Below are 14,663 nucleotides of genomic sequence, written 5' to 3'. Positions count from 1 at the left end.
TGATAAAGTCATTGCAGAGAAACTAAATGAATTCTTTGCTTCAGTATTCACAGCTGAGGATGTTAGGGAGATTCCCAAACCTGAGCTGTCTTTTGTAGGTTACAAATCTTAGGAACTGTCACAGATTGAAGTATCACTAGAGGAGGTTTTGGAATTAATTGAGAAACTTAACAGTAACAAGTCACTGGGACCAGATGGCATTCACCCAAAGAGTTCTGAAAGAACTCAAATGTGAAATTGCAGAACTATTAACTATGGTTTGTAACCTGTCCTTTAAATCAGCTACAGTACCCAATGACTGGAAGATAGCTAATGTAACACCAATATTTAAGAACGGCTCTAGAGGCGATCCTGGCAATTACAGACCGGTAAGTCTAACGTCAGTACCGGGCAAATTAGTTGAAACAATAGTAAAGAATAAAATTGTCAGACGCATAGAAGAAAATAAATTGTTGCGCAAAAGTCAACATGGTTTCTGTAAATGGAGATCATGTCTTACTAATCTATTAGAGATCTTTGAGGTGGTCAACAAACATGTGGACAAGGGGGATCCAGTGAACATAGTGTACTTAGATTTCCAGAAAGCCTTTGACAAGGTCCCTCACTAAAGGCTCTTAAGTAAATTAAGTTGTCATGGGATAAGAGGGAAGATCCTTTCATGGACTGATAACTGGTTAAAAGACAGGGAACAAAGGGTAGGAATAAATGGTAAATTTTCAGAATGGAGAGGGGTAACTAGTGGTGTTCCCCAAGGGTCAGTCCTAGGACCAATCCTATTCAACTTATTCATAAATGATCTGGAGAAAGGGGTAAACAGTGAGGTGGCAAAGTTTGCAGATGATACTAAACTGCTCAAGATAGTTAAGACTAAAGCAGACTGTGAAGAACTTCAAAAAGATCTCACAAAACTAAGTGACTGGGCAACAAAATGATAAATGAAATTTAATGTGGATAAACATAAAGTAATGCACATTGGAAAAAATAACCCCAACTATACATACAATATGATGGGGGCTAATTTAGCTACAACTAATCAGGAGAAAGATCTTGGAATCATCGTGGATAGTTCTCTGAAGACATCCATGGAGTTTGCAGCGGAAGTCAAAAAAGCAAATGGGATGTTAGGAATCCTTAGAAAAGGGATAGAGAATAAGACAGAGAATATCTTAATGCCCTTATATAAATCCATGGTACGCCCACATCTTGAATACCGCATACAGATATAGTCCCCTCATCTCAAAAAAGATATACTGGCATTAGAAAAGGTTCAGAAAAGGGCAACTAAAATGATTAGGAGTTTGGAATGGGTCCCATATGAGGAGAGATTAAAGAGGCTAGGACTTTTCAGCTTGCAAAAGAGGAGACTAAGGGGGGATATGCTAGAGGTATATAAAATCATGAGTGGTGTGGAGAAAGTGAATAAGAAAAAGTTATTTACTTGTTCCCATAATATAAGAACTAGGGGCCACCAAATGAAATTAATGGGTAGCAGGTTTAAAACAAATAAAAGGAAGTTCTTCTTCACTCAGCGCACAGTCAACCTGTGGAACTCCTTGCCTGAGGAGGTTGTGAAGGCTAGGACTATAACAGGGTTTAAAAGAGAACTGGATAAATTAATGAAGGTTAAGTCCATTAATGGCTATTAGCCAGGATGGGTAAGGAATGGTGTCCCTAGCCTCTGTTTGTGAGAGGATGGAGATGGATGGCAGGAGAGAGATCACTTGATCATTACCTGTTAGGTTCACTCCCTCTGGGGCACCTGACATTGGCCACTGTCAGTAGACAAGATACTTGGCTGGATGGACCTTTGGTCTGACCCAGTATGGCCATTCTTATGTTCCTAAACTCAACAGGCCTGCTCCGTTACACTCAGTATAAAAATCCAGAATAACCTTCTTGACTTCAGTGGAAGTAACTCCAGATTTAAACCCAGAATTTGGTCCAATTGAACTATATATGATCTAAAGTAGAAGAGGATTCTTCTTTTGTTGTCTGCAGCTGGTACCTGGGAAGGAAACCTGCTCCTATAAGACAAACCTCTAGCAAAAATATATTTTAAATAACCAACTAAATGGATAAACATAAAAGACAAACGTAAAAGAAAATGTCAGCATCTCAGAAACAGAAATGATAAAATCAGTTGTTATAAAAACAGAATTCCTGATCATCACAATCGACACTAATCTGTTTTTCTCATGTGTGGAATAATAAATCCCCCCCTTTATGTGTACACTAGGGAGGGATATAACTCTTTCTGGTACCTGGAATTTGCTTCAGCAAGCTGATATTTATCACTGTCTGTTGGTCTCCAGTAATGTTTTACAGAAGACTTGGAATGATTCCAATGGGCTGCAGCTAGAATGGAGGAAAACACAGTTAATGTTGTTAGATGGCTAAACACCTCTTACTGATGCACCAGATCTGGTTACATCAGTACTTGCTTGTTTCCTGGTGGCCTATAGCCATGATTTAATCACGTTATCCTTTCAGGCCTATGATGGCCACCAGAAGAGAGCTTAGTTGCTCATTTACAGTCTGAAGAACAGGAAACTAGTAAAGACACATTACAGGTTGAACCAAACCCAGTACAGCCAATTGAAACATAAATTACAAATACTTTTTCTGAATCTACATCACACACTGCTATAACTAGGTAACAATATATCATCCCTTACCCCCAAGGCTTTGTGTCCCAGCACTTGAGATCAGAAGGCTCCGGAATTATCAGTCTATAAGCAATTCTAATGTGGGCAGTTTGACTGTTGCTTTTAAATTTTAGAATCAGGCTTATTTTTCTTTCTTTCTTTCTTTCTTTCTTTCTTTCTTTCTTTCTTTCTTTCTTTCTTTCTTTCTTTCTTTCTTTCTTTCTTTCTTTCTTTCTTTCTTTCTTTCTTTCTTTCTTTCTTTCTTTCTTTCTTTCTTTCTTTCTTTCTTTCTTTCTTTCTTTCTTTCTTTCTTTCTTTCTTTCTTTCTTTCTTTCTTTCTTTCTTTCTTTCTTTCTTTCTTTCTTTCTTTCTTTCTTTCTTTCTTTCTTTCTTTCTTTCTTTCTTTCTTTCTTTCTTTCTTTCTTTCTTTCTTTCTTTCTTTCTTTCTTTCTTTCTTTCTTTCTTTCTTTCTTTCTTTCTTTCTTTCTTTCTTTCTTTCTTTCTTTCTTTCTTTCTTTCTTTCTTTCTTTCTCTGGGTAACTATAATTGAAGGGAACCTTGAGCTACAAATTATAGCTTTGCTATCACCAATGGAATTTTAATTGTGTATGTTTAGTAGGAATTTCTTTCTCTGACCTATGTATTGTGTTAAAGTGGAATTGAATTAATTTGCATAATCTCCCCACATTCCAAAACATTGGGCGTGGACTGTTTCTAATCTAGAAGAACAGTTTAAAATATTTTTATATTCTGTAATATTTTTGATTTGACTACTTTTACAAGTTTGAGTTATATTCTTCTATATACACACATACACAGTAAGCGGAGAAGTAACACTTATCAGGGGAAATGTTAACTAATTTTGAAGTGCAATAATAAAATGATTTTTTCTTTTGTCCCAATATAAAAATAGAACATTTAGCCCGGCCAAGACAAAGGACCAAATTCACCTCTGGCTCAAGTGGATGCAACTCCATACATTTCAATGGAGTTGCATCTATTTGCGCAGGCAATTAATTTTGTCCCATAGGTTTTCTTAATCCTTTGCCTTTCTGGTAGAAACCGTTCTTTCTCAGATGAGCTATCCTTTGATATTTTTCTTTATAAAGTTTCCATGCTAAATTCTAGAGTTGCATAGGGTTGTAAATCAATGCAGAATACAGCCCACCTGTCTACTCTAGTGGGAAATATTCAATAATGAAAAGTAACATTCTTTTAATGCATTCCAAATTTACAAAAATTGCATTTATTATTAAAATCTCATTACACCTCAGAGCCAGCTTTGTGATTTCATTAACTGACTAATGGCAGCTAGAAATAAAGATTTTCTTTTTTCTTTGAATAGTCTTTAATTATTCTACTAAAGTCTAAATTGTCTATTATATAACTGTCAGCAGATAACAGAGAAGTCTCTTCATTGGCCTTCCTGAGATTGATAGCAATGATGTGGTTGAGGATTTGGTTTTGTTAAATCCATTCTCCTCTCAGTATGATATGTTTCAGTACCGGCTGTGAAATATCAACGCTCACAGAAATAGTTCAGAATATTGCAGTTGATAGAATGTTTTTTTAGACCTGAAAAATTAATATCATTTAATGAGTACTCGTGATAAGAAAAAAAACTGCTTTTTCTACCAAACTGTCTCTGATGATTTCCACAAAGTCTACACCTCCCCTTCTTTGAGAGAGATAGAAGGAGAGGAGGGGATGTAGGCTGTGGTGGTTACTGATGTCCCAGAAGCTGTAGCTTCAGAGCAGATATGCATGAAAAAATCCTTTGGCTAGGCAGGGGAACATGCTGTGGAGGACAACCAGAATCTGGTTTTGTATTCTCCCTGCTGAAGCTGCAGAGCCCCAACCCGTGGAGGGGGAGCAGCTGGGCTTCTGCCATCTCTAGATGCAGGAAACAGAGCACTGCTCTTTTCCTTCTACCTGCCACAGGGCTTTTCGACTCGGGGTTGCTACCCTCCTCAGCACATAATGGAAAGTAGTGTAAGGAAAATCTCATGGTACAAATATGGGAGCAACCAGGCTTTGCTTTTGGCTGTTACAGCCCTGATCATGCCAACCTAGATGTTTGCAGAAGCCTGGGCATATTCAGACTGATCTGAGTGCTGTTGTGAGTAATAAAAGTGCTGCTCCTTCTCTCATGACAAACCCATTACTTGTGGGAAATGCCTAGCATGCTTCTGGGCAATGTACAAATAAACCAAATACAGATTAATGCTAAGAAATCAGGCTTTACTAACCATGTGGGCTATTATTTTTAGTCTGACTGTGCCCTTTACCTTTACCAGGAAGAGAAAAGAAGAGAGAAACCCAGGGAGATTTTGGAGAGATGGGATTGAAACAAAGTCAAAGCACAGCCAGACTGCTGGTGTCTGCCATAAACAGTTCCAGCCATGAGCTCTGCATGCTAAGGGATAAAGAAGTTCAGGAGACCTGGCAATTTCTCAAGGAGACAATATTAAAGGCACAACTTCCAACTATTGTGATGCAAAGGAAAGAGGAAGAATAGTAAAAGGTCAATATGGCTCCAACAGAAGCTCTTTAATGACCTGAAAATGAAAACGGAATCCTACAAAAAGTGGGAATGTGGACAAATGGCTAAGGAGGAGTACAAAAAATGACACAAGCATGTAAGGACAAAATCAGAAAGACTAAGGCACAAAATGAATTACACCTAGCAAGGGAAATAAGCTGTAAGAAGAATAGCTCAGTGGTTTGAGCATTGGTCTGTTAAACCCAAGGTTGTGAGTTCAATCCTTCAGGGGGCCATTTAGCGATCTGGGGCAAAAATTGGGGATTGGTCCTGCTTTGAGAAGGGGATTGGACTTAGATGACCTCTTGAGGTCCCGTCCAACTCTGATATTCTGTGTGATCAAGAGGTTCTTTAAATACATTAATACTAAGAGAAAAACAAAGGAAAGTGTAGGTCCCCTTCTTAGCAGGCAAGTAGAACTAAGAACTTTTTAGTAAAGACTGAAGCAAAATAGGAAACACCTCAGCCTTCTTGATGTCATCAGTTAATAGTGATTAGATACGCAACACAATTAATACTAACAAACAGGGGGAAGCTATTCAGGCCAAAATAGGGAAAGAATGTTAAAGAACATTTAGATAAATTAGATATACTGTATTCAAGTTGGCAGGGCAAAGATGAAATTCACCTTAGAGTATTTAAGAAACTAGCTGAAGCAATCTGGGAACCCTTATTAGCAATTATCTTTAAGAACTTCTGGAGGACAGATGAGGTCCCAGAGGACTGGAGAAGGGCAAACATAGTACCAATCTTTAAAAAGGGGAACAAAGAGGACCTGGAAAATTATAGACCTATCATCTTAACTTTGATGCCTGGAAAGATACTAGATCAAATTATTAAACAATTTATAAGCTCTTAGAGGACAACAGGATTACAAAGAATAGCCAGCATGGATTTGTCATGAACAAATCATGCCAAACCAACCTAATTTCCTTTTTTGATAGGGTTACTGACTTAGTGATGGGGGGAAGTAGTAGATGTGATATAGTAAGGCTTCTGATATGCCCTCATGGGATAGTCTCATAATCAAACTAGGGAAATATGGGCTAGATGAAATTACTATAATGTGGATACACAACTGCTTGAAAGACCATAAAGAGTAATTATTAATGGTTTACTGTAAAACTGGGAGGATGTATCTCATGAGGTCCCACAGGGGTCAGTTGTGGGTCCAGTATTATTCAATATTCACTGGAGATCTAGATTAGATATTAGGAGGAAAATTCTATCTTTAAGGACATTTAAGATCTGGAATAGGCTTCCAAGGGAGGTTGTGGCATCCCCATCACTGGAAGTTTTACACCTCTCAAGGATGGTCTAGGTATACTTGGTCCTACCTCAGCACAGGGGGCTGGATTTGATGACTTCTCCAGATCTCTTCCAGCCTTTCATTTCTACCATTATATGCTCTGTATTTGCAGTAGGCATGCGATGCTGTTCAGCCTGCAGATAGCAAACAGGAGTCCTGGAAGTGCTCTAAAGCAGCAGAAGCTGCACCCTGGCTTGCCTGTGGCCGGATCTTCCTTCCCCTTGCTGTGGGGATGGTGAGCTCAGCGCAGCCTGGCTGCAGACAGCACATGGGGACGGGGGAGTGAGTGATGCATGGGACAAGGGCTGACAGCGCTGCCCTGAACCGCGTGCAGCCCTCGCGGTAGAATTTCTGAACCCAAGGGAAGGAAGGGGAGGGCAGTGGACATCTCCTGATTGGCCAGCGTGCCGGGGACCCGAGTTAAAGTGCAGCAGCGCTAGGAAGAGGAGGCGTCGGCGGCGTCGGCTCAGCTCAGCTCGGCTCAGCTCCCTGCTCCGGCAGCCAGAGCCGGGCACAACGCTCGCAATCAGCACCCAGGATGGGCAGCAGAGTCACTTTCTTTGAGGTGGGTGCCTGGCACCGAGGATCACTCCGGGCAGCGGAGCGAACTTGGGTGGGGTTCTAAAGAACGGGCAGTGACTGAGGCGCGGAGCCCTGCGCTGCTGGGAGCAGCCCGATCCCTGGAGCTGCACAGCAGGGAGGCTGGAGGCTAAAAGTGACCGAGGGGTTTCTGCTGCATTCCCAGCAGTGAGCAAGGTGGGCTGCTGACTAGGCTCCTCCCGGGGGCAGCAGTGTCCCCATCACATCTGCAGGGAAGCTAAAGGCTACCAGCAACTCAGTTTACGGGGATTAACAGAAGCAGTTTTAAGTTGCAGGCTTTTGAAAACAGGGGGAATTTTATTTACTTGACTTTCATCAAATGTGAAGCACAAGGCCAAACCATCTGTGGCTTCCCCTGGGTGAGTGGGGAGAAGCTAGGCCACATAGACCCATGGTTCAGAGCCTTAAACCAAAATGACACTAACTCCCCCTCCCCCCAGAATTGTTATGTTTGTGTCATCCACCTATCTCTTCCAAGGCGGCTGTTTTTCCAGTTTTCAGAGTAGCAGCCGTGTTAGTCTGTATCCACAAAAAGAACAGAAGTACTTGTGGCACCTTAGAGACTAACAAATTTATTAGCGCATAAGCTTTCATGGGCTACAGCCCACTTCATTGGATGCATAGAATGGAACATATAGTGTGTATATATATATATATATATATATATATACATAAGCTTATGCTCTAATAAAATTGTTGGTCTCCAAGGTGCCACAAGTACTCCTGTTCTTTTTGTTTTTCCAGCAGCCCTCTCTTCCTGGGGCTGATCTCTCCAACTTGGCATTTTTGAGTGGCTATGTGAAGTGTTCAGGCTCAGATGGGCAGTCACTGGAGAGGAAGAGGATCTCTGTATCCTGTTGTGGATAGTTTCACACGGTTACTTGTGATTTGGGGAGGCCGGGGTCAGTGGCACTCCTCTCTTTTTACAGCCCTTCCTAATCCCCCTGTTATGTTCAGTCTGCTCTGGGTATATATATCCTTGCTGTTTGAAAAAACAGAGGGAGATAAATGTCACTGGCACCGTTCATCTCTAGCTTCTTGGAAGACCCTTGTTAAATGCTGCATGTTGCAATGCTGTACATAGTAGGAGTCTTTTTTGAAACAGCATGAAAGCTTAAAAGCATATGCATGGAAAAGCACTGAACCCCTAGCACCTGTTTGTGAGTTTCTTTCATCAAAGGAGATGACTTCTTTATTTGTAAAGGCATTTGCACATTACAGTCATTTGCATACAGTGTCTGCTGTGCTTTGGGACATTGCATAAACTATATATAATGTCACTGATTAATAGAGCTGTATTTTCTGGTTCTAAACGACAGGTGGGAAAAGTTGTTTGAAATGTTCTTGGCCATTTGTAAATGTCATTGGCTATAGATTTTAATGACGTACTTGATTCTCGCATTAATGTGTGGCAAATAAAAAAGTAATCAAGAAAGATTTTAACACATTCAACTTTTTCTGAGTGCATACTAAACACAGCATCACAAAAAGGCCTATCTATCTTACCTTCATAACTTAAAGAATCTACATTTAATCAACTACGTTAAGCTCTAATGAAGGGAATGTGTCTATATCAGCTAACTGAAAGTTCTGAAGGCTGGTTCATGTCAAAGCGGGGGGGGGGGGATTTCAAAATAATACTAATTAGCAGCTGTCCTTCTAGATAACTGTTTCATTTTTGTAGTCTCTCATTTCAGATTCTCCACCATGAGACTCTCCCATATTAACCTAAAAGTAAATGCAAAAGCCTCTTTAATTAAAAAAAAAACAAAACCTGTAAAATGCAAAATTATCAATAAAATATCTGCACATTTAAAAATTTAACGATAGGTTTCAGAGTAGCAGCAGTGCTAGTCTGTATCTGCAAAAAGAAAAGGAGTACTTGTGGCACCTTAGAGACTAACAAATTTATTTGAGCATACGCTTTCGTGAGCTTATGCTCAAATAAATTTGTTAGTCTCTAAGGTGCCACAAGTACTGCTTTTCTTTTTAAAAATTAACAGGGTTTTAAACCAAGTGTCTGCAAAACAGCTCCTCCTCCATTTACTCGTCAAGTCCTAAGGTCCATGATTCCGTCTTTTACCAAAACTTAGAAAACACTTCCGATATCTCTAAACAGGATGAGCTAGATTATCTCTGATCCTTGCATGGGTGAACAAGATAGAGAAGATGCACAGAGCCTTCCTCCTATGGCCCTATTTATCTTGCCCTAAGGAATTTTAAGAAGAAATTCCCATTGGTATTACCAATATTTCTGCTGCATCAATGTTAGTTTCATTAGCCCTAGCATAGACAAGCACCTGGCAACTTCTTGTACTTTTAGCACAGTGTCAGTTATACCTCAGTAGCCCAGACTATAGGGGCCAGACACAACTGCAAATTCTGCTAGTTCTCCCGAGGAACAATCCACTCTATGCTTCACACTTGCCAGTAGAGTAGAGCTGAGCTGGCTGGCTGGCCATGAAGGAGTTGAAGACCATCTTCTTAAGGGGAGGTGCATTCCCTAGGAGATTTGAGAGGCATTAGACCAGATCATCAAGTCTGTCTGAGGTGCACTTCATGCCGGATTCAAGGTATGTGGGTGATGGCACAACAAAGATGGCTTTGCATTCCTCGGGTCTGAGGGCAGCAGCATACGTTGGGCTGCTCTAACTTACTGACAGTAGCCCCACAGGGGCTGTTATCCTGTTGAGGCTCATCAGAGTGCAAAGTGCTTCTGCCACAGGCCCTGTATCTTATGTCATCTTACCAAAGAGGACAGTGTAGGTCTGGAATAGCTGGCTTTATGCAAGAGGAATCCTCCATTTACCTGTGTGACAGGGAGCAGTGCAAAAGGACATATTGGAGGCCAAGGACCTGGTCCAATGTATCTCCCTCAGGCAAAATGCTCCCCAGAGCCCTTGCTGGGTCGGTGCAGTTCTGCATTAGGCTGTGCCTAAAACATTGTCTGGCCCACTATCAGTTTTGCTGCTAAATGTTAAGTGATGTAAGCAATCTTTTCAGAGGAAGTAAGGAATCCTGAACTCAAGTCTAATTAGGTCAGAAAAGAAAGGGAAAAAAATCTAAGTATTTTAAGAGCTCCATTCTGAATCCACTGATATCAGTGGGAGTTTTGCCAATGACTTTAGTGGGCAGAGAGCCTGGCAAATATGTTCTCACCATGTTTGGGGAACATAAATAGTCTGTTTTTGTTTTAAGAAGATTTCTCATTCACGTATAAGCTAACTCTGTAGGTCAAGAGCAGCCATTCTTTTTTCTATTGGTCAACACTACTGCCAGGAAACTCAACAATTTTTTTGTTCCTGAAACTGGTAGAGATCCAGTAAACAACCATTAGGGTCATTTTTGTTGATCACTTATGTTCCCTTCTCACCTATCTTTTGTCAAGAGGCTTTCTATGCAATAATTCCCAGTTTCAACCAGGGCTCACAATGAGGCAGGGAAAGTCATGCAGTGGCACGCTCATAAGCTCTGCCCCATGTGAGTTGCCAAAATGAGATGCTACTATAGCTTATGTGGATGTATAAGATCATGATTGTTCTGTGAGTTCCACGGGCTACCTCAAGCTTGGTTCCCCTCAAGTGCTGCTTGAATGTGCCCACTGGCTCTGCTAGGCAACTTGGGCTTGATTCCTTCTTGAGTGGTGAAAAAATAGAAGTAGTGAGACTCTTCCAAATGCTACCCTCTCGTGGCACCAAAATGACACAGTAAATTGTGTAGATCCATGATCTTCCCTCTCTTTTCTTACATGAGGAATGAAATAGATAACAGTGTTGGCATTTAAATCATCACTAGGCATCTGAGCTAATGCCTAAATGAGCTGAACGGGGCAGAGCTCAATAGCTCAGAGCTATCAGGTCTCTCTGCAGACTCAAGTAGATGTCTGGTCTTGGTTCACCTTTTTGAGATTTTCTTCACAACCGTAACAGCTAGATCCTTTTTAAAAAAAAAAAACAACAAAAAACGAAAGCTAAGATTCTGGAGAACTAGATAACAGCTTTAAAGAGGGGCAAGCATGCCACACCACCACCACATACTGGCCCAATCTGAGCGCTACTGGTAGCAGTGAAAAAGGCTGGAGCGAATAACTGCCTATACAGTTCACCCCACCAATTTGATTACACATATGTGGATAAAATCAAAATATTTTAGTATTTACAATTATAATGCTTCTTTGCATAAATTCAAAATGGAGTTATAAGTATAGAGAAAAGTATCTAAGTTGTAGGCCAATATTGTTTTATTATACACTCTGAAACCCTTATTATACTTTGCAATTCTGAAGCATCTTCCACTTGAGAATCACTAAGCACTTTACAAACATTAAAATCACACTCTGAATATTTTTACCTACTATTGTTATTGGCTAAGATTAGGATTTTTGTTACTGAAAGATTTTTTTTTTTCCATCTTATTTCATGCATTTAGCTGACTTGGGACACAGTCAGTTTCACTTCATTTTTTTGGGTATAGTTACAAGGGGACTATACGTTGCCCATGTGCATGTGAGTTAAGGGTCCCGTGGGCGTAGCACCTTTGCCCTTTAACCCCAAGCAGAGAATTGAAAGTGAGGTCCCTATTCATGAGGAATATAAATAATATTTCTACAATTAATATAAGGGGGAATTAATTCCTGCACTGTAGCTGTAACACCACCCCACACCTTAGGAAATACTCCTAGTGTGTGGAGTCCTCCCTGGCGCGCACACACACAGCCATCATAGCTAGCTGCATATCACCCTCCAGTGCTCAAGGCTTGCTGGGAGAAGGGAGGATGTGGCCAAGATATCCCTTTGTCCTGGCTAGCACCAGCTATTGAAATGGTTCACATGGGCCATTGCAGTTGCGGTGGAAATTTGGGCAGCCTTCAGAGCTACTCTAACCTGTGCTGTAGTAGAGTGGCTCCTAGCAGTGCTAGGACAGGGGAGACACACTGCCTTTCCCTTCATTCTCTGGCTGGACTCAGCACTGGTGTAGGTATGAAACAGGCCAAAGGGAGGATCCATTCTAGCCTGAATAAATTAATGTAACTCCATAGCTATTCTGAGACTCATGAGATTACCGGGTACAGAAATGTAACCAAGAAGAGAAGTTTAATACTTATCCTAGTAGTGACTACTACAGAGAGGGGAAACTGGTCAGTTCATGAGAGACTTAGGGCTCCTCTCAGTTTCAAACAACTTATGGAGTATTTTGTAAAACATTAGTGGATCAGAAGTAGGCAATTCCAACTATTATTCCAATTATTTATCAAGTTGGACTTTAGTCAGGATTACACTGACAACGCAAATCTAACTGTACCACACACTGAAGAAGCACTTCACAAGAGCATCTCTCTGTACAGAAAATCAAAAACAGTCAAATGAATATGAAAAGCACTGCATGTCCTTTCATCAAATGGCAAAGATTTATTATGCTATGGAAAGTATAGGCACATAAGCTCAGAAATACATCATGCCAGAGAAGTGCATCTATATATTTTTTTTTACTGTAAATGAACAAAGTGAACACTTATATTCTGAATAATTTATATTTTTTCCATAGCCTCTGATGTTAGTGTGTTCAGATTTGCTGAGTTCTTTAGAAATTCTTACATAGTCATTGTGGGTTATTTGGTAGAGACATGGCAATTTAAGAAGTGACAGCTTTGCTGAGCTCTGTGGCTTTTAGAACAAATTACATCCTTCAGTTGCTCTACATAGAGATCAGAAGTGTTTTAAAAACAATACCTAATGAAGAGGTTCTTATAAAAAGAGTGCCACTTTGAGAAATAGGCTTCGCATGACATTGCAAAGCACAGCCCACCATGTTACTTGAAGCAGGGCCCCAATTCTGCAGTGAGCTCCATTGCAAGATAGAGGCCTAAGGGTGGGATCTGCAAGATAGAGGCCTAAGGGTGGGATCCACAAAGGAACTTAGGCATTGCAACACTGCCTAGAAAATCACGGAAACAACACTGCGATCCAGAAAGCCTGAGTTAGGTGCCTAAGGCTCCCTATACAATGAATGGGGAGAGATAGGCACCTTAGGTTGAGATCCAGAAAGCCCACATGCTAGGTGGGAAGCCGTCTAAACTAGCTTATAGGAGATGCCAACAACAGGGGTGTGTGTAAGCCCTGGCCCTCTATTGGAAATAGGCACGTGAGTCTGGTCTGCATGGAGGCACCTAGCTTTGCTTGTGATCCATGAACTGAGGGAAGATAGCCGCACCCAAGCTAGGTACTTGGCTGCCTAGTTGCATGCAAGACCCAAAACAAAACATCCAGAGAGGGAATGAGGTAGGGTTGCCAGGTGTCCGGTTTTCAGCCGGAATGCCTGGTTGAAAAGGGACCTGGTGGCTCCAGTCAGCACTGCCGACTGGGCTGTTAAAAGTCTGTCAGTGGCACAGTGGGGGTCCTGGGCTAAGGCAGGCCCCCTGCCTGTCCTGGCTCTGCACGGCTCCCGGAAGCGGCCTCCGGGGCCCTGCAGCCCTTAGGCGCGTGGACAGCCAGAGAGGCTCCGCACACTGCTCCCAGCCCCAGCACTGGCTCCACAGCTCCCATTGGCCGGGAACTACGACCAATGGGAGCTGCGGGGGCAGCACAGCGGGTACGAGGGCAGTGCGCAGAGCCTCCCTGGCTGCCCATGTGCCTGGGGGCCGCAGGGACCTGGCGGCTGCTTCTGGGAGCCACCTGAGGTAAGCGCCGCCTGGAGCCTGCACCCTGAACCCCTTCGCAAGCCCCTGCCCCAGCCCTGAGCCACCTCCTGCACCCAAACTCCCTACCAGAGCTCACACCCCCTCCAAGACCCCAAACCCCCTCCCGCACACTAACCCCCTGCCCCAGCCTGGAGTCCCCTCCCGCACCCAAACTCCTTCCCAGAGCCTGCACCCTGGACCCCACCCCCGCAACACCCTACCCCAGCCCTGAGCCCTCTCCTGCACCCCAAACCTCTCATCCCTGGCCCCACCCTGGAGCCCTCTTCCAAACCCCTCATTTACTGATTTTCTCTACTCTCTTTCAATTATAGTAATCTTAGGTATTTCTTGTAAATATAGTAGAAAAATGTTCAGCATTCAGTTAACATGTCCCTTTAAGATTCTTAAATTAAATAATCAATAAACAAATTACACTTAATATACCTGTGTTTGGAGTAGAATTATCTGGGGCCTTATCTTGCAAACCTTTACTCATCCTTACATGAAATAATAATCCCATTGATATCAACAGAATTACTTGCATAAGGACTATTTATGTGAGTAAGGGTTTGCAGGATTGGGCCCTTGGTTTTCTGAGCCAGATGTGTTTGTAAATCATCAGTTAGGCAGATTTTGTCATAATTAGTTCTCGATGAATTCATTGCATTTAGGGAATGTCTTAGGTGAAAGATTTTTCAAACTGAAAATGACTGGATAAAACAGAGATTTTTTAGAGATATCTCTCTCCAGTGATGCCAAATTATTTAAGTGCCAGGACAGTTTTCCCCATCTCTTTTTGAGGATGGACAGAGGTTTTTTTGTCTGTTTTCATGGGCCAAGGAGAAGCACATTTAAAGTTTACTGGTGGTGGGGAGGCTGGTTTGTTTAGTT

At 41.8% G+C, this 14,663-nt stretch overlaps 1 protein-coding gene across 3 annotated transcripts in view; it reads left to right on the top strand.

The window, feature by feature from the left end:
* Positions 1-5,484: 5,484 nt before the first annotated feature.
* Positions 5,485-14,663, top strand: part of LOC102931932 (very-long-chain enoyl-CoA reductase) — a 36,535-nt gene continuing 27,356 nt past the window's right edge. For all 3 annotated transcript variants that reach the window (XM_043521491.1, XM_027827516.3, XM_043521492.1), the window contains exon 1: positions 5,485-7,061. In XM_043521491.1, coding sequence (XP_043377426.1) covers positions 7,035-7,061 — 27 coding nt within the window. In that variant the 5' untranslated portion in view covers positions 5,485-7,034. The remainder of the gene's footprint in view (positions 7,062-14,663) is intronic.

Source organism: Chelonia mydas, chromosome 8 (assembly GCF_015237465.2).
Source record: "Chelonia mydas isolate rCheMyd1 chromosome 8, rCheMyd1.pri.v2, whole genome shotgun sequence".
Lineage (NCBI taxonomy): Eukaryota > Metazoa > Chordata > Testudines > Cheloniidae > Chelonia > Chelonia mydas.
This window is presented reverse-complemented; position numbering and strand designations above follow the sequence as displayed.